The 24,337-nt window shown below is 43.7% G+C and overlaps 2 protein-coding genes and 3 non-coding genes across 5 annotated transcripts, besides 2 other annotated features; 3 read left to right on the top strand and 2 right to left on the bottom strand.

The window, feature by feature from the left end:
* The first annotated feature begins 4,048 nt into the window (after positions 1–4,048).
* On the top strand, positions 4,049–5,044 carry ATP6 (ATP synthase F0 subunit 6). Its single transcript is given in 1 exon segment — positions 4,049–5,044. A coding segment is annotated over 1 exon segment (996 nt).
* A 6,003-nt stretch (positions 5,045–11,047) lies between these two features.
* Positions 11,048–11,391: a sequence feature (chloroplast-derived region 12).
* Positions 11,254–11,340, bottom strand: trnS-GGA. The gene has a single exon. It is a non-coding gene; the product is annotated as a tRNA-Ser (tRNA).
* Positions 11,392–11,410: 19 nt separating the features above from the next.
* Positions 11,411–11,484, bottom strand: trnD-GTC. Its single transcript has one exon. It is a non-coding gene; the product is annotated as a tRNA-Asp (tRNA).
* An 11,669-nt stretch (positions 11,485–23,153) lies between these two features.
* On the top strand, positions 23,154–23,726 carry ND9 (NADH dehydrogenase subunit 9). Its single transcript has one exon. It carries the CDS (start codon positions 23,154–23,156, stop codon positions 23,724–23,726), a length of 573 nt encoding a protein of 190 aa, YP_006460169.1.
* Positions 23,727–24,091: 365 nt separating this feature from the next.
* Positions 24,092–24,337: part of a sequence feature (chloroplast-derived region 13) that runs on past the window's edge.
* On the top strand, positions 24,168–24,242 carry trnL-GAG. Its single transcript has one exon. It is a non-coding gene; the product is annotated as a tRNA-Leu (tRNA).

Consider the following 24,337-nt stretch of genomic DNA (forward strand, 5'->3'; position numbering starts at 1 on the left):
GAGTAGTTCTGGAAAACCTGCCTCCTCTGGCCTACACTTCGGCTACTAATAAGGGGAAAAGGCTGAGTAGTGCTTCTCATAGCATGGAAGGTGACAGTCACACATATCCTCCTCCTGTCCGCATACTGAAGTCGATCGAGCGGGGGAAGAGAAAAGCTTGAATCCGCGACTGCCGAAAGCAAGAATAATTTGATTAAAGCAGCAAAGGAGGTGCGTAGCGAAGTCAAATAGATTGGAACGAAGGGCAAACAAAACAGTATAAGCCCACGGAGCGGTAATATCAGATGCAGCAAACCTGACTTACCAAAGATTTCCTTCACTGCATTTCCTTAAAGGAATTGATAAGACATAAGGAAGAGAAGGCTTAAACGAGTCAAGAAGGAAGTTCTAGAAGCCCTATCAGAATGGTATTCCCGAGTGCCCCTTATTTCCACGATACTTGATGTGCAAGGTTCCTTCTTTGAAGCCAAAAAGGTTTCAGTGCTTAGCATCTTCATTCATCTCAACACTCAAAAATATTCTTTTTGTCAGGATTTGGCCATCAACCCTGAGAGAGAAGAAAAGGAATCCAAACTCTCTTTAATGAACAGAGGTTGATTGGAGATCTACTTGGCAGAATAACAGGAGATCATCAGCAAAATAAAGGTGAGTCAAATCCAGCTTAGTCAATCTCGGGTGATGAGAGAACCTTCCATTACTAGAAGCTTTGGCAAGGATCCTGGAAAAGACTTCCATAGCAAGAACAAACAGATAGGGGAAAGTGGATCCCTCAAGCCCCCTATTGATGGAGACCGAGAACTTGGGAGTAGTGATACAAACCGCAATGCACTCAATCAGATGGGCAGGAAGGTCAACAGCTTTCAAAATCCCCATAATGAAATCCCAATGCACTGAGTCCTAGGCTTTATAAAAAAAATCCATTTTGATGGCATACCGAGGCTTCCCCCTTTTCCTGTGCTAGTATCTAAGGATAAAGAGTTCCTGAGCCAAAAGGACATTATTTATTTGTAATCTTTCTCCCTTCAACAAAAGCAGACTGGGTGGGGTAATGCTCTTGGGAAGAAGCCTTTGATCCTATTAGCAATCAATTTGGTAATACACTTATAGATCTATTGAAAGGGGAAATAGGCTGGCTGCAAATATCCCATGACTGTAGGATTAGGCACCTTTAGGCACCAAAACAATATGGAGTCAACTTATTTTAGAAGCTTGCCTGAAGCAAAGAAAGACTAAAGACTTTATGGCTTCTATTACATCTTGACTCACAATCTCCCAAGCACTTTTGTTTGAAGAAGGGGCAGAATACCCATCAGGGCCCGGGGCCTTGTTACTTTTAAGGGGGAACCTAGTTCTTTTCATTTTCTCGGCTTCCACGGAAAGGGACAAAAGGCATCTGTCCTCCTGGGAAAAGGTGAAATAAAAAATCTCTATAATCTCTGCCACCAACTCTATTTCCAAAGTAGGGTCACCACAAAAAAGATGCTGGAAAAAGGAGACAGCCTCTTGCTTGACTAACAGCTTTATGGTCTTATCATTTTTCTCCCTCGGCATTGGCATTGTAAACACTCAACAATCTGTTCTTGGACTACCTAGCTCTCACCACCCACTCCGCGTATTCATCACAGATTTGATCAAATATCCGCTCACACTCAGGTGTAGCGCTTTGCGCGTCCGACCTAGTTGAAGAGGTACTTGACGAGAAAGAAAGATTCTCATCTTCTATCATAAAATCGAAATCACTGGGCGTTGGATTCCCATATAGTACAAATCAATTTCCATTCATGCCAGCTCACTTTCCTTTATTCTTCTTCCTTTAGAGAAGTTCGTTTACCGTTAAGGATTATATAATACGATTCTTTACGATCAACATTTCCAGTATTCATACTGCGTCCAAGACGAAGTGAAAGTCGTACTTCGTATAGCTTTCTTAGAACTCTGTACTGGTCTTTGTTGTTCCTGAACGAGCAAAAGAGGAGCGAAACTCGCCAATTCCGGGGGAAGACTATTGCCTTCAATACAGTGATTTGTTCCTAGCGAAGCAAGCATATGAGCAAGCTTATTACCAAGAAAATGAAACTTACAGAAATCAATAGAAGTAGCGAAATCTAACACATCTTCTAAGTATAGTCCGAACGAATAAAGAGAGAGATCGCCATCGTTGAGAGTCTTAATTATTTGCAAGTTGTCCCCTTCAAAGATTACCGATCGCCATCCGGCCAAGATAGTTGCTTCCTTTGCCGCGCAGGCCTCACCTTCCACCGGTAGGATCTTGCCTGTGAACGAACGGAATCTCCATCCAAGGCACTGGCCGCTGCTGTCCCGAGCAATTGCTGCTACCATGTACCGGTCTTGTCCTTGTGGAAGCGCCGCGTCGAAGTTGATCTTGATCCTTCCTTCCGGAGGCGGACGGAACGTCTGAACATATATATTGCTGTTTTGCGCCGGGCACCCGAGCCAGTTGTGCTTGTCTGTAAGCATTGAGATAACTGCGACTCCAATTCCTCATTTCCGACGCTGACATGGACTTTTCCCCGTGCATTTCTCTGTTGCGTGAGTCCCACGCTTTCCACGCAATGATGATTGCGAGATAGAACTCTTCATTGCCCAGCTGCTGATGTAAACATGCTAGCCACCTCCACATCGTAATAGAGTCCCCACCGACACAGATATGGAAGGGCCAAGCACTCCAAACACTGCCCATTCCACCGCACCCTTGAACCACATGAGCTACTGTTTCCGGCGAAGCTCCACATCTGAAACAAGCTGGAGAGGCAATGATTTTCCGACGAAATCATTCAGCTCCCGAAGGCAGGATTTCCATGCAGGCTCGCCATAGGAAGAATCGGATTTTCGGGGGAATTGGCAGCCCCCATATGAATTTCCAATTCCTCTGTTGTACTCCACTACCTGAACCGCCACCACCCTTCGCTCTTAGTATGCCGAGCAGCGCCTTGATTCATGATGCTATGGTAGCAGGAGCGGACCGTAAACATTCCATTTCGTGAATAATGCCAAACCCAACGGTCTCGCGCGATAGAGCTACCCACTGGGATAGCTAGAATCCGAGCATGATCAATAGGCCAAAAAACTTGCTGGATAAGTGCAATCTTCCATGACCCCGAAGTCTGATCAATAATTTCAGAAACTTTTCCAGGGAAATGCCCTTGAGTTGGTCTCCTCGTAATGATTCTAAAGTGCCCATCATCCCGAAGCCATGAGTCGGTCCAGATGGATGTCTCGGTGTCATCTCCAATCCGACGACGAAGGCCATAAATAGGGGCAGGTCGCGCCTTAAGAAAACTCCTCCACGTTGCCGATGATCGGGTCCCTATTCCAGCGCTCAAAATATCACCCTCCGGAAAGTATCGGGCTTTGATGATTTGAGACAACAACAAATCAGACAATGACGGAACGGCTTCATGAATACAGCGGTTGTACTCATCACAGATGCGCTCAAGATGATAAGTCAGGTTACGCGCTTGACTATAATAGAATAGATCACCTTGGCCGGAGACAGACAAAGTAGGTAGATCCCTATCACGAGAGTTGAAAGCAAGTGGAGAAAGCTAACTCGAAATATCGTAATGTAAGATCGGATTAGATTTGACGCTATGTCAGTTGCGATGCCAGTAGCGTAGAGAAGTTCGTAGAAGCAACCTTCCTTCTTTCCTAAGAAGAAAGATCGTCGTAAGTGAGACCCATATTTTATTGCGTAGAGAGAGAAGAAGTTTGACGCCTCTCTTATCTGGTCAGACCAGTTCCGCAGCCTCCGTTATTCAGTCAGCTTGGCGCCCTATTGTTGCCGGCTAAGAACCCTTCAGGCGGATCTATTTTCTCTCGTTAGCTCAGAAAGGAAGGCTAGCTATATGCTTTACACATGCAGGTTGATCAGTTCACCCTTAAGAAATAGGCGGAAACTGCGCTGAATGATAAAGCCTCCCATGCTTTCCGTTGGTCAACAACCAACCACAACTCACTAGAATTTTTCACTACTCCTATAGTACAGGCTTTCTGTCTGGAGGGAATTTATTTGTCTCAATCAATCCATATGTTTAATGTATTTAAAACAATAGGTAATTGGATCGGATCTGTTTTTAACAACTTTCGACGCATCTTTCGAAAAGATGAAAATAGTCTTCACTCAAGTTCTAGTGATACAACTTCTACTCTCTCTAATACTAATGCTACAGTAAATGAGAGTTTGAAGGATCTATCTAATTTGCAGGAAAACGGAATAGGGGGTGAAGCCTATAAGGATGTCCTGGATATAGCAGAGATAGTTCCCAGCCCACTTGAGCAATTTTCCATTCTCCCATTGATTCCTATGAAAATAGGAAACTTGTATTTCTCATTCACAAATCCATCTTTGTTTATGCTACTCACTCTCAGTTTGGTCCTACTTTTTGTTCATTTTGTTACTAAAAAGGGAGGAGGAAACTCAGTACCAAATGCTTGGCAATCCTTGGTAGAGCTTATTTATGATTTCGTGCCGAACCTGGTAAACGAACAAATAGGTGGTCTTTCCGGAAATGTGAAACAAAAGTTTTTCCCTTGCATCTCGGTTACTTTTACTTTTTCGTTATTTCGTAATCTTCAGGGTATGATACCTTATAGCTTCACAGTTACAAGTCATTTTCTCATTACTTTGGGTCTCTCATTTTCTCTTTTTATTGGCATTACTATAGTGGGATTTCAAAAAAATGGGCTTCATTTTTTAAGCTTCTCATTACCCGCAGGAGTCCCACTGCCGTTAGCACCTTTTTTAGTACTACTTGAGCTAATCCCTCATTGTTTTCGCGCATTAAGCTTAGGAATACGTTTATTTGCTAATATGATGGCCGGTCATAGTTCAGTAAAGATTTTAAGTGGGTCCGCTTGGACTATGCTATGTATGAATGATCTTTTCTATTTCATAGGGGATCCTGGTCCTTTATTTATAGTTCTTGCATTAACCGGTCTGGAATTAGGTGTAGCTATATCACAAGCTCATGTTTCTACGATCTCAATCTGTATTTACTTGAATGATGCTACAAATCTCCATCAAAGTGCTTATTTCTTTATAATTGAACAAAAGCGAGGAATCTTTTTTATTCCGAGTTTACGAGGTGAAAGAGCGATAACTTCCTCCGGATCGAAAAAAAAAAAAGATGGAGAGCACGTCTGGTCAAAGTCTATCTTGTCTTTACCTTGGATACTCCAAGCCCTCACAGAGCTTACTTCTATAGAGGCGCTTGGGAAGAAATGGCCATCGGTGAGCCTGGGAGCTCAGGTTAGTGAAAGCTTGTCTTTTATCTTGTAGATAATCGACTGACCTACATCGCCTAGTGGGATTTCTCGGGACAAAAGAGGTTCGATGGAATTGAATCGGTGACTCAGACTTATGTCATACTCAGTTACTAACCTGGGTCACCTACGAACTCGGCTAATTACCTATCTATTTCCATTTACTAAATGGGGACAAAAGAGTTCGAAAGTTTCCCAAAGATTTGATTTATTCCGCTGTTCATGAATGGAAGTAGACCCCCGTTAGAGCAGCTATTGAGGTGGGGGAAATGCCGTAGCTGCTGCTACAACTCAACTAGTCTGTCTTTCTTTACGGGCGGTACTCTATACTGTTCTATTTCTTGAGATACTGAAGGGGGAAGACCCCAAAGAGATGATGATTGGCTCTTCCTTCATGAATACTTCCCTCTGGGCACTCATAAGAGTACTGTAAGCTAAGGCCACTCCCGCCGAGTTATTTATATGGCAATTGTTGGAGCTTATAGAGAGATCAAGATGTAACTCTCATTAGCCATACTTTTACACTTGGTTTTTACCTAGTAGGATCTGGTTTTTGAGATTGAGGTTTGACGTAGTTAAATGGTCATAGACCAACTCACTCATAGCCATTAAGCTTGACTCTGCATAGTTGCTTCAAATGGGACTAGATCAGCTCAATAGCGCCCATTTACTCTTTTATGGGGAACTTTTAGAGACCTAGGAAACTAAAGATGCCACCTACAGAAAAGGGGCGTAGAAATCAAAAGGCTTCTTCGGCATGTCTGCTCTGTAGGATGATATGAGCTCCTTATGGAACAGCTCAATCAGGGGTGATTCAGGTTTCGTCGTAGATTCAAGTCAATCCATGCTTTTGTCTTCGCCTTTCCCTAGTCTTTATTTTAGCCCATATATATGGGATGGTTTATTGGTCAGTGTGTTCCATATTCCAGTATTACATACGTGGGACTCATTTTTGAGATAAATCGCTGCCCCAAGGATATGTGAGTCGGTGGTCGATGAAGATCTTATCTACTTCAAGCCTCATTAATCAGTTAGGTTGGAGAAGTCGCTATTAGTTGGTTGGTGACTGTGGAAGTGTTATGTAGGTCAAAAGCCGGTGGAAGAGAACTAATTAAAGAAAGCCCTTTGAAAGCACATCTTTAACCTGGCCCAAGTAAAGTAAGCCTAAAGAGCCCAAGCGAGATAGGCGGCGATTGAGAAGCTTTTCCACACTTGAGCGGGCAGATTAATTAGAGCCCTTGCTAGACTCTCCCTCAGACCGGAATGCAATTGGCTTAAGAAAAGCAAGCAACTGCCGACCAGGCAAGAGAACATATTTACAATTCCAGGGAAGGATGACCGAAGACCGTGGAAAGCTACTCTCTCTAAACTAAATCGAAAAAGAGCTTATCTTATAGCAGCTCTACCAGGGAAGCAGAGCGTAGGGAAAGGGAATAAGTCAGTACTTTTCCTGTAAACGACTCAGCGCTTTGAAAGCCTGAACGTGAGTAGCATTGGATTAGTGAGCGGTGTGACTTTCTGGGATGGAGCTCTTTACTTGAAATCCTTATCTTATTAGGTTAAGAATCGCAAAAGATATGGTATCCGGTATCCCAAGTGGGAGGAATAAGCGCAATAGCCATCGAGTCCCCGACCCCGCTTTTTAAAGAAAAAAAAAGAAAGACCAGGCGAACGGGAAATTGTTTAGATAGAAAATCCATTCCGCTGCTCTTGTTCAAGAATCATTTTCTAGTGGACTTGGCTAGAAAGCCTAGAACAGATTCACCAGGAACTCGAACCAATCCCTGGACGTGGGGAAATGGAAATAGAAAGGAAAGAGCTGGATGTTGGGAAAGAGCAGACTGTCTTCCTTTCGAGGCATACTACTATCCTACTATCTTTCTCTCCTTTGACGGTCAGATCGATCCCTTATTGAATTGAAAGGAATTCTTATCGGAGTTGGGGTTCTCTCCATTCTCTTTCTCGATGAATAAGGGAGTCCGGCAGGAGACAAAGAAGAAACTATGAAAAGGAACACCGGCTTGTCGTCATACACCTTAGCAGATTGAAAGATCAACCCGAAAGTGGAGTTCGCAGCTAAAGCCAAAACAGAAAAGAAGGGAAGCAAGGAACTGAAACTGAGTTAGAGCATGGAATGGGGGACATGACAGCACTAGAAGGATCAGGCTTCACCGACCTGTCCCCTGTCAATCACTGTTCTGTCACTGTTCAAAAGAAAGATCTTAAAATATCTTAAGTGAATAAGTTCTTGATTCCCGTCAATAATGAAATGGCTGTTTTCTTTTATTGCCAACCCCTATCTTTCTTTCAATCGGATGCCATGTATGAAGCATCTCTCTCAGGACCTCACCTTTACTTACTCCCTTTAAAAGAAAGACGGGTAGGAGAATTTCAATGATTTCGAGTGTCAGTCATCTTCGATAGTTTAGAGAGAGGAGCCACCTTTGAAAGACTGAAAAGCTGAACCAATCTCGTGAACTACAGAACAAGAAAAGAGGATTGCTTCAGTGAGGAAAGCTACGGAAAGTCAGTCCCGATTGACTCGATCAACAAGCAGTTGTCGGATTTCGAAGTGGTAGAAGAAATCGAAAAAGAAAGAGTGGATGAACCAGGACTTCAAAATGTGATGATTTTATGGATTTTGCTCACGCTATCAGTCATCGGTAAAACCTAAACGTTTTTTCTCGCACTGAAGTGAGGGTCCTGCTTAAGGAAGGTCGGTAAGGAAGAGAGAAAGCCGGTTCAAGGAAGGGGCACTTAGTACGCACTCTCTTTGGATTGCTTTCTTCCTAAGAAGCCCTTTAGCTCAAAAGTGGGAATACCCAGAAAGATAAACTGGGGAAAATCGAAAATAAGTCTTACCTGTCCTATCAAAAAGAAGGATAGAAAGTCAGAAAGGTACGAAAGGACGGCATACTCTGTCCCTTAGTGAAAGCGTGAAAACTCAATCCCATCTCTTCATGTTCACAAAGACAGTTCAAAAAAGCGTAGCCTGCGCCCGGTGGGGAAGAAGAGTGAGACTGACTAGCAAGTGCCCAAAAGGCTCAACATCAACCCAACAAGAGACGGATTCTTGCTTAGCGCGCAGCAGGATACTTGACTTTCCGGATGGAATTAGTAGGATAAAGCTTCTTCTTTTTCGGGCTTACTACGATTCCCGGGTGCCTCATGGACAGACGCTAAGCAAGGCCTTTCCTTTACTAGCCTCCTCTTGGACCCCGGTTACTAGATAAAAAGGACATCCAAATATCTTCCAATCAGAATAATTGGGAGGGCTACCAGACCATACCTCTTCAGGAGTCTTAAACTCAAGAGATGAATGGGGAGAACGATTCACCAAATAGTAAGCTGTAGAAAAGGCTTCAGCAAAAAAAAAATGCCCTTGACAAACCAGCATTAGAAAGCATACAACGTGCTCTCTCCAAAAGGGTTCTGTTTATGTGCTCTGCCACACCGTTCTGCTGTGGTATTTTCATGACTGTGAGATGCCTGAAAATTTCATCATTCTTGCAGAACTCTCTGAACTCACCCTCACAAAATTCCAATCCATTATCTTAATTCTTCTCCGGAGGGTTCCCTTCCCGAATGCGAATCTCTATCTCTTTGCGGCTACAGCCTATTCTAATAGGACCTATATTCAATCTCTTAAGTGACTTCTGAACACTAGCTAGCTCTGGACCTACCTATATTATATTAGCCATGAGCGATCACCAAGCGGAGTTGAAAGAAAAGAGACTTGACATGCCAAAACTTCGTTCGCGAGCTCGGAACGAACGGAGCGGAAGGGATCATAAGTTCCAGGGAGAAGTTAAAAAAGACGAGCACTTAGGACCACGGAGCCAACGTTTAAGACAAGGCTAAACGAGGGTGGATGTAATTCACGGTAAACTCCTCTCGTTGTGAAGAGAGTGAGTCTATAGAGCCTACGAGCAAAATCTTTTTTGTCTCTCAATAGCCGAGTGGTTCCTTGAGTTCCGTAGACTATTGTACTAGTAGGGCTCGCCTATTATTCCACCCACGTCTATCCATAAGTCATGAGAGCGAGCTTGGTTCTCCGGTGCATGGCTATTTCCCCCGTCCAGTCCCCCCCGGTTGGGCCAAGCTAATGAGATCCGGGCTCAGCCCATTTGTAGTAAACGCAGCTTAAAGACTATCACTATTCCAAAACATTGATGAAAGAAAACCCCAAAAAGTTATTCCCACCCTCCCAGGGGGGTACTTGATTGATCAGGGGAAAGGTCTACTTTTGACCCCTTATGATATGGGGGTCGTTAGCGCTACCAGTGCATTTCTTCCTCTGCTTGTCCGCTACCCTTAATAATGCCTTCCGTCAGTATGAGTGAGCGTGTTTCCCAGCTCCCGGTCTTTCTAAAGAACAAGGGTTCTAAGAAATTCAGCCTTGTCATGGCTGGTTGGGGTTAGAATTCATAAAGGTGGGTAGAGATGGCCGCAGTAGATTCTTCCGACCGAGTCCCAGTGGCAGAGTCTTGAGGCACGAATCCAACGGCAAGAGAATCAGCGGCTGATCGCGATTCATCAGTCGCAATTCTCCCAGCAGCTATCCATTTTTTTGAGTTCGCCAGTCAATGACTGAGCTGTGATTGCATAGGTAATATTTCAAGCTGGAGCGGAGGCAGCAGAGACGAAGGTGAGAGCAGGGGGGTAGGAGTGCAAGGGCAATTAGTACGGGTTGCCATATATATCTGGATGGATTGGAACGAAGGGATGAAGGAGGGAAAGCACTAATTGAGGCAAGTTTCCTATCCCATGGGGCTGGCCTCCGACCATAAAAGAAGGGATTGGACTCAGGTAGGCAAGGCAGGATCCCAACCCATTTATCCCATCAAGCAAGCATCAGAGTCAACAGGCTTTGTATCTTTCTCATCCGGGATAGGCCCCGAAAAAGAAAGAGCTGCGAAATTGGAAAGACTAGCACAAAGAAGCGATGACTTTCTCTTCTCGGGCCAGTCACCTTCATTCGATGCGTATAGTTTTTGCTAGAGTGGGCGGCGATGTCCTTCCCTCAAAGTGCGGTGGAGAGATGAGTTGCAAGATGAGTCGATGTTATCGAAGGTAATGATTCCTGTCCAAAAAGACTCCGGAGTGGCATATTCGACACAAGATGAACCTCTATCCATCAACTGATCTGTCTGGGGGCGGGAAAAAGAGTACCGATCTACTTCTTCCGCCCATGCGTCTCGTCCAAGGGCGAGTCTAGTATTCCGCCCTTTCTGGTCGCTTGTTTCCGATTCCCCTACTCGACCCGATTCAATCCCTCCTGCCTTCCTCTTGCATCTTTCTGCATGATGAATCTCCGGGGGGAGCAGCGGAGTTTTGGCCTGTCCCTCTAGATTAGCCTATTCTTTCTTTTTTATCGGTGGGGGATAATCCGTCCGTTTCAAAGGTAGCTCATTCCTCTTGATTCGCCAAACTTTGTTCCTAAAGATCCCTCTTTCATCGGCATTGAACCTAACTAGCAGGTCTCATCTGACTGTTCCTATCCCCGGGATCGGCGGATAATTGCTACTCTTGTGCAAAAAAGTCTGGAATGCCAAGTGCGCTGCATTCCTATCAATGAAAGATGAGCTTCTATATATAACTAAACAAAAGAGAATGGAATCTAAGTCAACGCCTCGATTGAAGATTCCCTTGAATCGGATTGCTCGAGCCGCGGTGAGAAAGATAGTTCTATAGATACCACAGCCTTTACGAGGATGGGTGCCTCTCGACAAAAATAGACTTTTTCCAAAAGCCACCGATCTATAAAGATCTCAATATCGTATTCGTCTAGAATTTCAAAAAAAATTGCGTTTTCATTATAGTCTTACAGAACAAAATGAATGAAATACGTTCGTATCGCCGGAAAAGCCAAAGGGTCAACAGGTCAGGTTTGACTACAATTACTTGAATTTTGATAACATCCTTTTTCAATTGGGTATGTCTTCGACTATAGTGAATTAGGTGAAGTTACGGAAAGAGAGGGATTCGAACCCTCGGTAAACAAAAGCCTACATAGCAATTCCAATGCTACACCTTAAACCACTCGGCCATCTCTCCTACATAATGATTATTACCCAAAAACCGAGTGAATAGCGAGTCATTCATATTAGAATCTTATTGGATCCGTCGGGACTGACGGGGCTCGAACCCGCAACTTCCGCCTTGACAGGGCGGTGCTCTGACCGATTGAACTACAATCCCTTAAAAATTAGGTGTACAGCCTAACTTCTTTTTTTTTTTCTTCATTCGAACCATTTAGTTTCGCCGTGTTGTAACAGAGACACGAATGATATACTATTAGAATCTATTTCGGACGATCGGATTGACAGTCTGGGCTTTCTAACATATGATTATTATGATATATATTATAAAAAGTAGACTCATAGTGGGCTAATTCATGAATTGAATCATGACTATATAAGCTATTCTGATATGTTGAGATTCCATATAGATGAAATCGTGGAAGCGGACCTTTGATTTCCTTGGGCCACGCAAGAATTCGTGGTCAGATTGAATCTGCTTGTTCCTGGATGCTCTATAGAAATCTATCGCTATTCCTTTCCTCGACCGATAAAGCTTCATTCCGAATCACAAGAGCAATCTCTTTTTTGAATGATTTTTTTTTTTCGTTTTCGTTATGGTAATGCAATGCAAGAGGTCGGAAATAAGGTTGTTTCTGATGATGAAAAGAACTTTTCTCTTATGTGAAATTTATGAAAACCCGAAATGTTGGTAATCTTAGAAGACAGCTGTCGGTATCTGATGGTCAGATACCTATGGTCGGTATATCTTTGAAAGCTCAGACGGAGAGAATAAACGGACTCCTCGAGGGCTACTTAAGCCACTTTAGTGCAAACCAGAAGGACTGGAGCTGTTGGATCTTGCTCAGTGCTGCTATAACTTAACAACCAAAAAGCTCTGCGTCGAACTTCAGCCCCTTCGGGTCCGTAGCGCCACGGGGCAACAGCCTCTGACGCCCCACACCATTGTGACAGGCGGGGGCTTGCCCATCAGCCTACTTTGACAAGAGGTGGCAGGAGCGCAACGACCTAGCCCAAACCTACTTAAACAACCTAAAGGCTTGGCCCGGTCTGAAAGTAGACCTTGTAGAAAAGCGGATAGGAGAAGTAGCCTATAGACTCAAGCGACCAGCTCGGTGAAAATTCACCCCTATTCCATGTGAGTCAGTTGACTTCGATTAGACCAGACCCACCCAGAGAGGAACGTGCCCACGAGGGCACCACCAGATGTTGTAGATAAACCTACTAAAGAAGAAGTTTAGTATATCATAGCTGACCACACCATGGGCTAGCCCATACACCCACTGCACGAGTGGAATACTACTTAGTCAAGTAGAAAGGCCAACCTGAGAGCGAGGCAAGCCGAGAACGGGCTGAGACTTATGATTCGAAGACCAAGTCAGAGACTGCTGGACGTCTCGCAGAGCGACTCTCAACGAGGACGTTGAGACTTAAAAAAAAAATAAAAAATATTTTTTGGTTTAATCCGCCTTTACTAAAGATCAAAGAGTACACTTGTACTCCGGATAATAAGGGAAGGGTTTTTTTGAATCCAAGTTTGACTCTGATTAGATCCTTAGCGCTTGCGCTAAGTAAGCAAACTACCTTATGTAAAAACCGAGGAAAATAACGTAAAGTAGAAACGAACAAGGTCTTACGGCACGATCACTATATCTTTTCTTTTTCTTTATCTTTCCTCTATGGAAAGAGGGGATGATACGTGGCGTGGTATACCTAATCATTTAGTCAACGAGACGTACGTAAGTCGACATAGCTCCGTGTATATGTTCTTTGAAGCTAGAACCAATCAATAGAACGAAATGAAATAATGGTAAGCCTAGGGCGACGAACATGGCTCAAGAGTGTCTATACAAAGCCCTTCTCTTCTTCACTCAAAGAGGCAATGCACCAGCCAGCCAGCCAGTGTGGTGGCGAACACGCTGTGCTGTAAGCTAAGCTGTTCACCTTGTAGACGTAGAAGATATAGAAAGTGTGCCGTGCGTGATTCATAAGATTCTATAGTAGATTATTTATTTCACTTAGCCCGCCTCTCCCGTGACTTTCCGGACCAACCAACCCGGATCTCGCAAGTCTTCTCTGCATTTTGGGAGCAGAGCATGCAGCAAAATCGAGCAATGGATCTTAGAAGAATTCCACTTTCAAGCACGACTCTTTCTATTTCTGCGCTGGCATTTGAATTGTCTCCCTTCCTCTTTCAATCGAAAGACTCGATGCAGATAGCTCTGGTCGCCCCCACTTCTGCCTCTATCAGGCGGCGACAGAACCCACCCCCACAGCCACAGTATGGAGGGCAAAAGCTAAACCTTAATCCACACTACAACCAATCCTAATTTTATCCAGATCGATATATGATGCTAAACCGAAACCGAGATAGAGAGAGGGCTTCCCCTTTGTTTGTTGTCTCTTCGAGACAAAAGCACTCATATGTCATATGAATGGTGCTAATTCCCATGTTCTTTCTAGTCTCGTTTGGTTTCGAGAACATCCCTCTCCCCGTCCCTTACTCGTTCTTTTGAAAGCCGTCATCCTGGATTTGATTTGCGTATGCCGGGGAAAGTACCTCACCTTTATACATGAATTTTGATTCCAATTTCCTCCTCGGGTCTCTATAAAACAGAATGAAAAGCCTGGGTGGAAGCACAAAAGTCGAAAGGGGGGAAGAAGTCTAGTGCTAGTTCTTACTGACACTTCTTTATCTAACTTTCATTTTTGAGTGCTTTCTTTGTTCTCTTATTTATTTGGATTGAATGAAAGAAAGAAAAAACTTCCCTTTCTTTCTCTTCTTTTTATCCCTTCGACGAATTTCGGCTATGACCAATGCCCCACTAGCTGAATAGGCGTAAGAAAGCTACCTGAAAAAAGGCAAGGTGCACCTTGGATTGAACTCGACGAATTGCATTTTGCCAGAGATATTTTTTTAGTTAGAAAGATTCTCTATTGGAAATTCAAAAAAAATCAAGAAAATAAAGGGTCTCGCTCTTCCGATCCCTCTTCAGGCCGTGTTTTCATCTCCAGGCATGTGATCTTTGATGAATTATCATTTCCATTTGCTACTATCCAGTCTCCAGGTTCTACTAATGACACTTCTTATGATGATATGGTTTTCATCCCTGTGGTGCGTACTGAGGTTTTTTCCTGTGATTCCTCCGCCGGCAGCTCCTACTATGGAAGTTTTATCACCACTTCCTTCTAGTTTCCCTGCTCCAGTTGAGATGACTCATGCCACTAATGCAACGACTTCGGCTGCTTCTAGCATTCCGGAGATTCGAACAGCTCTCACACATCCTATGCCTCAAACCCTGAAGGTTTTCAACCAGTCTAGTCAGTCCAGGAGGACTCTGCAATACCTGCTTGTATGTCATCCCAGTCTCATTTGCCCTTGAGGACTCAGAACCACTTTTCATCATCCCTTCAGTAGCATTCCATTGGTCAACTGACATGGCCTGCTTCCCTTTTCTTTCAGGAATGAGAAAATCCGAAAGTCCCATGGCAGAAGTCTGCTCTCGAGTAAGAGCAACAGTGCCACGAGCCACTTGCTTGATCAGGAAATTCTTGAAGATTTGGCACTGATTAGTGGTATGCAGGTCTGTCAAGTGCCATCTGCAGAACTTCTATAACCCCTCATCGCAGAAGATTGGGAACCTAAGGATACCAGAACCCACCAAATCATTAAAGAGATGATTGGCAGTGATGGTCTCCCATGACATACCTTGTGCCTGCACAGAGAGTTCAGTATTCAGATTAATTCAAGTCAACTAAAGAAGGAAAAGGAAACCTATCCACCTCCATCATCAAGAGGACATCGATTCATCTTGGCAGCTACCGAAACCCTTTCTAGATGGGCAGAAGTGCTTTCTCTTAAAGAGATGAAAGCTTCAAGCCAATCGGTCGGGTAAGCCAAGGGCATGGATGAGTGAACTCGATGCTAGAAGGCTGCCGTAGTTGTAGAGCTTTCAAAGAAAAAATTTCTTGAGGTTAGCAATTGCAATAAAGAAAAAGAGGAAGTCTATACCTATATTAAAAAAAAAATATAACTGGAGCCAAGAGTCAGCATCACTAGGAGTTTCAGGTTTTTTCCTAGAGCCAAGCTAGAGAGGAATGTCTCCTAAAATAGTCAGTGAAGAGGAATCTGAAAGAACTCAAAGTCAGCGTGGACGAAACGGTAGTCTTTTTGACTTTTCGTTACCGGGAGAAAAAAGACCAGCAGGCGGCGTCCGCTAGAGCTCAAAGTTGGCGTTTCCGGCTAGATTCTTTTTGACTTTAGGAGTTAGTTTAAGTTGATTCGACTTCTTCCCTGAAAAGAGTTCTATTTAGGAGAGTGAACACTTATTCTTCTTCCTTTTCTTTCATCAGCAGAGAGTTCAAAAAGAGAGGAGCATGAAGATAGTTCAGTTCTTGATGCTCTTCGAGAATTTGATGCTTCAACCGTGCTTGGCTTCCCAACTTCTACTCCTATAAGAGGTTAAAAGAAACTCGACTGAGTTGGAGAGGAGAGAATGGCCACTCATTGAAGGCTTTCTCCGCACCGCGGTAAGAGTATCGGCAGAAGAAGCGGGTGTAAGGGCTCAATAAAGTCGAAGAGGAGCAACTACAGCAACTCAAAAGAAGGGTTCCTACGCTTCAGCTCTATGAGCGAAAGACACTATTCTAGTAGTGGAAAAAACCTCTCTTCTTCTATTAGTAGAGTGGATTCCTATTTTCGATTGACTTTCTTACTTCCTATCCCTGTCGAAAAAGTGAGCTCTTTCCTTCCTCTCCACTCGAAGTAGATTGAGTTGAGTGACTCCTGCCCTTATAGGTAGTTTAGCCGTAAAAAGTCTTTATTTGTTGAGTTAAGAAACTTCTTCCGCTCCTAGACCTTTAGAATTGGTTTCCGGAAAAGAAGTTCTTCGGGGAAACTCTCTAGTGCCAACGGTGGATCCGGTGCCACATATGATTCTATTATCACTTCCGATAGGCAGGAACGAGATCCCTCCTGCTACCCAAAAGGGTAGACCAAAAGCACTGAAATGAATATGAGAAAGCCTACCTATAGAAGGAATCTTTCGTTACTAGAACCCCTGACTAGTGACTGTAAGCGAAATTTATTTAGTGAACGCCTGGTCCTCTCGAACCAGATAAAGACTAACCTGGGGATACTGAGTTCAATATTTTTATGTATAGCTCTGTTATCTCTATCTAAATGACTAAGTTTTCCAGTGGTCTCTCTCCGGACCAAAACCATCCCTTCCAGCGTTAGCGCACTAGATCCCAATCTTTTTAGCAGTTCTTAGAGAACGAAAAACACCGCAATGTTGCAAGCTATTTTAGCTTGTCCCAACCAACCCCTTCTCTCAATCAATGCACACAAATATGCTTGCTTGGACAGACACAAACATATGCTTGCCCCTACACCTTCCTATACCGGGAACCACTATGTCTCCATAGAGGTTCTTAGTCTATATGCCGAGACTAGCAACTGAGAAGGAGACAGATTCCGTTAGACCACTAAGTGAAATAATGAAATTGTTACTTGACTTTAGATCTTTCGCTAAAGCGATACAATCTAAATGAAAGTCTCTATAAAAACAATGGAACCCAGGCAGAAGGTGTACCCTCTAAAGCGGATGGTCGAGCAAGAGAAAGGAAAGAGGTTCGGCGGTCAGACTATCTTCTACTTCTAGAATCGATAACGGGCTCAACACCAGGCAAAAGAAAAGTCTATTTCAGGCTAAGCTGATGTATTTGCAGAGTCTTTTTCTCCAACTAGAATATAGTTGAGCCCTCTTCCTTCTTTCGGGAATCGATTTGACGTTCAACTTTAGCTAATAGCTAGCCTAATCAAAGAGGCTATATCAACGGTCTGGTGACGGTGAGGTATTGTAAAGCTCCCACACTCAAGTCCTATAGAGGGTAACTCCACCTAGGGTATAATATATATTACCGGATTCCATTCCCTTACTAGTTTCATAGCAGAGACGAAAGAAGATAAAATAAGGGCAGGTAGCTAGGCTAGTGCAAGAGTCCAAGTCGGGAGCGTCTAGTAGGTTTTGGATCAAGGATGGGCTCTTTCTCACCAGAGAGAATAGCCTATACGTGCCCAAGGTTGGAGACTTAAGGAAGGAGATCTTAAGGGAGTGCCATGCGGCTGGTCACCCACGGAGGACACTGGCCCTTATAGCACGAGGTAACTACTGGCCAAAGATGTAGGAAGAGGTTTCAGGGTATGTGAGAAAAGAAAGCTAGGATAGCGGAGCTAATAGGAGTGCGCCTAAGTTGACGAGTTACAGCTTCCTATGGGTAGAGGCGCTAATGAGCTAGTCTTCTTCCGGGCATAGAGGAGAGTGAAAGCAGAATCAACTTCAATTTAGAATCTTCTTCATGTCATGAGCAACTTCTGTTGCATGAATTGAGTAAGGGTCGGCGAACGAATTTAGTGACGAGTTACGGCTGCTAATAGTTTAGCTCCTACTTCTGTGATAATAGAACCTGATCTTGCTATTGAGAAGAGAGGGCGCCTTGGCGAAGGAGCTAATTTAACCACCGGAACCACGAGGAAACCGAGCAACTGAACTCCTAGATCGGATGTGATTGTAATTCGTGCTTGGCAAGAGTTCGTTCCCGAAGGTTCTAACCTATCTTAATCCTTACTAGCTCGCCCTACCTTTCTTCTGTTGTTGTCTAGGAAGAACAGAGAAAGTCTCGTCGTCTACTCTTAGCTGGGAGAACTGAGAGCCTTTCCCCAAGCAAAGAGGGTGAAATCGGCTTCAAAAAAAAAGAACATTTGAAAGTTTTCAGTCTGGAAATCTTATTCAAAAAACATCAAATAACGAAAATCTAATCGGGGACTGGCATGTCCTAACTCTAACTTCTCTAAACAAAAGTCGGTAACATAGGCTTCAGTGGATTTATTACCCGGGAATCATCGGTATAATTTCAAGTCGAAAATAAGACCTTTCGGGCAGCAAGGGAACGAAGCTGTAAAGCTAAGACAGGTCAAACGCCCTCCAAAAAAGCATTCGATGCATTTGTGAAGAATGAAAAAGGGAAAGAAAGACCAGCTACAGAAAGACAAAAGAGACAAGAAAAGTGCCATACTATGTATGGAAAGACAGAAGCTGACTATTTGTAAAGTCAAGATCAGCGGGAACATCCGCCAGAGCGAGCTCAAAATGGGCATTTCCGGCCAGTTTTGAGTTTAGGAGTCGGAGTTTTAGACTCGGCAAAGGCATCCGCCTATCTAGGAACTTAAGGAGCTTAAGTAGAAGAGTGAACCCCGAAAGAGTAAGGTAAGGCCTAGAGCCTATCAGAGTTTGACCGAATAGCAGCGGACTTAGCTTCAAAGCTTGAAGTGAAGGCTTTACCTTCAATCAATGCAGGAGAAGTTTCGACATCGGAAGCTAATTAGCGCATAGGCAGCGCTGCGCCGTCTCTTGTACCGTTTTATAGAGAGAATTTGAGTGTTGACTAATCCAAAAAGGAAGTAACCAATCGACCAGACCAATCTTTCTGTGAAGGCGGCGAAGGGCAGGTAAGGCTTTGAAGCCAAGCAAGCAGCTATTGGAAAGAAGTTTAAACTATAACAGCTGTAGAAAGAAAGAGAAAAACAGGTGCCATCCTCTGAAATGGCAGCTAGGCTCGTTAGGAAAAACAGACTTCTGGCGTTGGGAAGCGGGGTAGTGACACCGATCAAGCCCTTCACTCGGCTTCCTCTTTTCCTTACTCTACTTACTAGAATTCATTGACAAGACCAGTTTCCACTCCCGGAGCCGGAGGTGACTCGCTAGCCCTTAAAGAAGTGTTTTCTTCCTTCGAGGCTTCTTCCTTTGTCACAGAAAGCTCTCCTCTATTGACTGATACTGATTATCCCATTTCAACGTGAAAGTCTATGAAAGAGAAATGCTATTCTTATTCCTATGTGGCCGACCCATAACGCCTTAAAAGGGCCTTGCACCTTATGTTCTTTATTCCAACTAGAAAGTGACCCAATAAGTAAGGAAGCGAAGCTGTAGCGGTTGTTCTTCCTTTTTTTCTTGCCTGTGGTCGATGATCTAATCATAAGAATAGGAATACTTCTAAAATCACCGAAATAGAATAGGAATAGAGGAGCTCCTCACCTCAGCGGAAGAAATAGAATCTTTATCGCACTTCCTGCTTCCACCGAAAGGAAGTTCAGTTCACAACCACCTTTTCTTCGGGAAGGCATATAAGGGAGAAAGACTTTTCATAGAATAGATCGGTAAAGACCTTACTCTATTTTTTTCCTTTTTGACTTTCCGGGCGTCTCTGCCTTTGCCTCTCGATACGCTCCTTCCCGCACTACTCTTAGTAGGCCACTCAGTCCCTTAAGGGTTAATTTGACTGTGGATGAATAGTGTCAGATCCACTCTGCTGATTCGAGAACAATTTCATTGCCTTGGCACAGCTATCAGCCAAAGCAAATCGATTTCATGTTGGCGTAAAGGTATCAACGAGCCTTTCCGTTAATTCAATATCTGTCTCGTTCTAAGGAAAGTCCTATTAGAAAGCTGGGGCAAGCCTAAACCTGATATTCAACCATTCCTGCGGCGAGTTTAGCCATCCTTGTGGTGTGGGAGGAGCCTAGTTTGACTTGAAAGAATGAAAGGAAAGTCAAGAATCTCATTTACCGGGGCTACGGACGTCTTGTCAGAGCCTCTGATTGGAGTGTTTGCATTTTCGCGAGTTGTTGCGAGGGAAGCTTTCCTGTGCTCTTCCTTGACCCCGAGCCCTACGGAAAACCCTTCCATTCCGATTGGTTGTCTCAAGAGAGGCTTCAAATCGATTAGGAAAGCGAAATATCTCATTATGGGGTGCTCCCGCGCCTTCAACTAATTCAAGCGATTCAGTCAGTAGGAAAGCCACTTTATTATTATTGACTATATTGTTAGTGATTTTTTCAAATATTCCGTAGAGCGGTTTAAAGCGTTATTGGTTGCTCAGGGTTTTAACCAAGGAGTCGATTTTCATGAAAGATTCAGTCCAGTGGAATCCTGGATCCAGGCATAATATCCCATTCCCCTTAACTCATATCTATCAGCTCGATATCTTATTCTCTTTACCGGGAAAAAAGCCTATCTATGGAAAGGAGCCTGACTTAAAGCCCACAGCCCTGTTTGCCTAATCTTGTATTGCCTGGCTGACCTATACCCATAACGTCTTGGCCAAGCAAGCTGGTGCCCCATGCCAAAAGGGGGAGTCTCCCTTTTGACCCAGGGCTACTAACCCAAGCACAGGAGACAGAAAGCAATAATGTCATTGACAGGGAGAAAGGGACTCAGAGCGAGGGCGAGTATGCGAAGGCTTTCCTGTCTCAGGGAATGTATAATAGCCGGCGGGCTCCATTGCTTTCCTTCTCTGTCTGGCTGTTTAGTAGGAGTCGCTAACGAGTGAATGTGTATCCGGCCCATTGCCGACTCGGATTTCCGTATCGTATTATTGTTCTTTGTCTAAGTTCTATTTCTTTCTTGCTTTCAATGTGTCCCTCAGTTAGTGCAGTTGCTGGCCTTTCGCTTCTCACCTTGAGTTGACTGAGACTGAGAGTCAGGGTGCAAGCCAGGGGATGTGGCTAGTCTTTGACTAAGGTTGATTGCAGTTTCTCTGGTTCTTGATTGAGTCTTTGTCTTGCAGTTGCAGGAGTGATGTCAAACCTCTTGCTTGAGTTGTCTGTATTGGAAGTCTGGTAAGGAGTGGAAGTCGTGTAAGCGGCTTGTTCCGAATTTGCCTGTACTCCGGGTCTAGTACGTATGAAAAGATGTCAGCGTCGTGGCGATTTCCTTTCCTGGTGGAGAAGGGTTCGATTCCCGAGCGGCTAAGGTCCAATCCGGTATTCTATTCCGTCTGTGCGAGCATTCAAACCATTGCCTACGTCTAGCTGTGTATTCGAATCGTGCGTAAGTAAGATCTTTGTCTTACTTATGAGAACTACGAATCATCCTCATGAATAAGCTCAACTCTACCTTAAGGAGAAGTGGAGGCAGCAGATAGGTCCCGTGCAGCTTTGACTAACTCTCCTCCCCCTCTCCGCCTTGCTTTCATTCCTGTCTCATTTGAAATAGCTCCTCAGGCAAGCCCGGAGTCTTCTCGAAGCTGTCTAAGTCTTGTAAGGCTCCTATATAGAGAGAGGTCATGGTATGGAGGGCTGATTTCGTAGCGCTTAATCGTGGTTGGGGCATTCCTTCTTCCTGGAGTGAACGCGCTTTCCGGTCTAGCCCATTCACCTAGGACCTACCCCCACCTCTTATTCATATCAGGTTCCATCTTCTCCTTCTCTCTCCCTAAAGGTCGATCCTTGTCCTTGGTACAGTGTTCCACCCGCTCTCTATCCTATTTCTCGCGAAACTGCACTCTTTTACTTGGACTTTACTTTGAAGCCTGATTCAAAAAAGAGATCTTTGGATAAGCCGGGTCTTGAGCACCAGTACTATCACCAATATCTAATATCTAGATTCGTCTAAGATTACTCCCGCTTACCAAGCACAAGACTTAAGACTTGATCTGATATTCATCGCATAGAATGATAAAAAGCTCTCTCCGGACCAAAAAATGAGGCATTTCCTTCTTTCTAAGAAGTTAATAAGTAGCAAAGTGTGTCATAGCCTGACACAATTCCACTGCTGACTTCATTCAAGCATGAATCATGAATAAGGAAGGGAAAGAGTATATCTCAATTGACATTCCCTCTTGTATAATTTCATTTCCTTCTCGACCGGAGTTCGCCCAATGGTACTTCCCCTTACCTATTGTGACTTCCATTCTTGTTTTCTAATAGTAGAGGGAAAGCCGCTCTCCTTTATTTTATTTTATTGGAGGGTATGCCTTGACTTGTCGTTAGGAGAAGTAGCTTCAAAGGTATCATCTTGTAGTTCTAGGATTGGTTTCTGTCCTGCCTAGTAAGACTGGTAAGGATCGTCTAGTTCTTCGAGATTCTCTTTTGAAGAGGCATTTGTTCTTGGACGATGATTTGATAGACCAGAGGTGTAATGTAAGCAAAGCACCGTGAAATGTGATCTCGTACTAAACGAAAGGACTTGACGCCTTGAACACGCTTTCTATAAAGAAAAAGCAAGAGGCCAGTCCGATTGCTTCCTAAGTGAATAGGGATGAGTTTAGCTAATGAATTGGTCTTTTGAGTTGTCGTTTTGAGTGGTGGTATAAATGGGGGTCTGCCGGCCCCATTGCCTTGTTCTTTTTTTTTTAGTTCTTTTTTTTTCGAGTGTTAGAGCTAAGCTGATTGGAGCTTGGGATTTCCTTAAGCGAGTTCAAAGAAGTGACGTGAAGATAGCCTTAGGTAAGGAGCTGACGAGATAAAAAGGTCTCCACGTCTTTTGGTAGTGGGGGACAGAAGGCGGACAACATTGAGTTATGGTTTTGTTTGGGGCCCCTTCTCAACTCCGCGGTTTTCAGTTTATTGTGGTCGAGTATAATTATATAGAAATGCTGGTTTTTTCCTACCCTCTCTGGAAAAAGTATTCCCTCCCTTGCTGCATTAGTAAGATACTGAAAGCCGCAGCTAATGTAATGCTATATATAGTCTAGCCGGGCTTTTTATTTCGTATCGAGAAAGCCGTTTCAGAAAAGAAAGCGGAGCTGCTATGGACGTCCTGATAAATTGAGATATATAAAGTGTGCAGTGACGGAAGTTTTCATCTTTCTTGTTGACTTTCTAGGTAGCCAGTCTTTACAACACTCGACCTAAGCTTGATTTAGCTCAAGCAATGCCCAAAAACTCCCATGCCTTTCTTGGTTGGACCAAGGCCATTTCCGACAAGTCTTTCTTCATTTTTAGAGGAAGAAGCGGAACTACAAGAAAGCTTTCTTTATCTTTTCTTTATGGATAACCAATTCATTTTCAAATATAGTTGGGAGATTTTACCCAAGAAATGGGTCAAAAAAATGGAAAGATCGGAACATGGGAATAGATCTGATACCAATACGGACTACCCATTTCAATTGTTGTGCTTTCTGAAATTGCATACCTATACAAGGGTTCAAGTTTCGATCGATATTTGCGGAGTTGATTATCCCTCTCGAAAACGAAGATTTGAAGTGGTCTATAATTTACTGAGTACTCGGTATAACTCACGCATTCGTGTACAAACCAGTGCAGACGAAGTAACACGAATATCTCCGGTAGTCAGTCCATTTCCATCAGCCGGCCGGTGGGAGCGAGAAGTTTGGGATATGTTTGGTGTTTCTTCCATCAATCATCCGGATCTACGCCGTATATCAACAGATTATGGTTTCGAGGGTCATCCATTACGAAAAGACCTTCCTCTGAGTGGATATGTGGAAGTACGCTATGATGATCCAGAGAAACGTGTGGTTTCTGAACCCATTGAGATGACCCAAGAATTTCGCTATTTCGATTTTGCTAGTCCTTGGGAACAGCGTAGCGACGGCTAATTTAAAATAAGACAAAGAATAGGTCCAGCCCAGGAGACAAATCAATAGGAAATGCTATTTTTTTCGTAAGAATAAGAATTCACTTCTATGAAATGAAAGAGTTTCACGGGAATTGTCTTGATCGTCGGATATCATGAGAAAGAAATAGGAAGAAGTGTTATCGAACGATTTCCTGCAATTCTTTCCAGTATGTATGGAATGAGTAAAGAATCAAGCTACAAGTCTCGATCTATACGAAAGGCACTGGTTTTTTTGTCTTTCTTTCGGTTTCATTGATAGCAGAAAAATGGACTCTATTCTATAGGGGCGCTAGCGCTTGACTAATAAGATAAGAAAAAAAGCAAAAAAATGGCAAGAGAAATTGGATATCGATGGAGGAAATAACGATGTGGAGGAAAAGAGGGCAGGGATTCTCTACAATGACACTGTAGACCAATTGAAAGGGATGTAGCGCAGCTTGGTAGCGCCTTTGTTTGAGGGTCAAAAGTGTCACGGGTTCCAATCCTGTCATCCCTACCTATTCTTCTCCTCTGGGCAGTAACGAGGGATCCATTGAGATCGATTCAAATTGGATATATTTTAACTATATACATGCAAGATGTGTATTGGGG

This window comes from Mimulus guttatus, mitochondrion (assembly GCF_056151865.1).
Source record: "Mimulus guttatus mitochondrion, complete genome".
Lineage (NCBI taxonomy): Eukaryota > Viridiplantae > Streptophyta > Magnoliopsida > Lamiales > Phrymaceae > Erythranthe > Erythranthe guttata.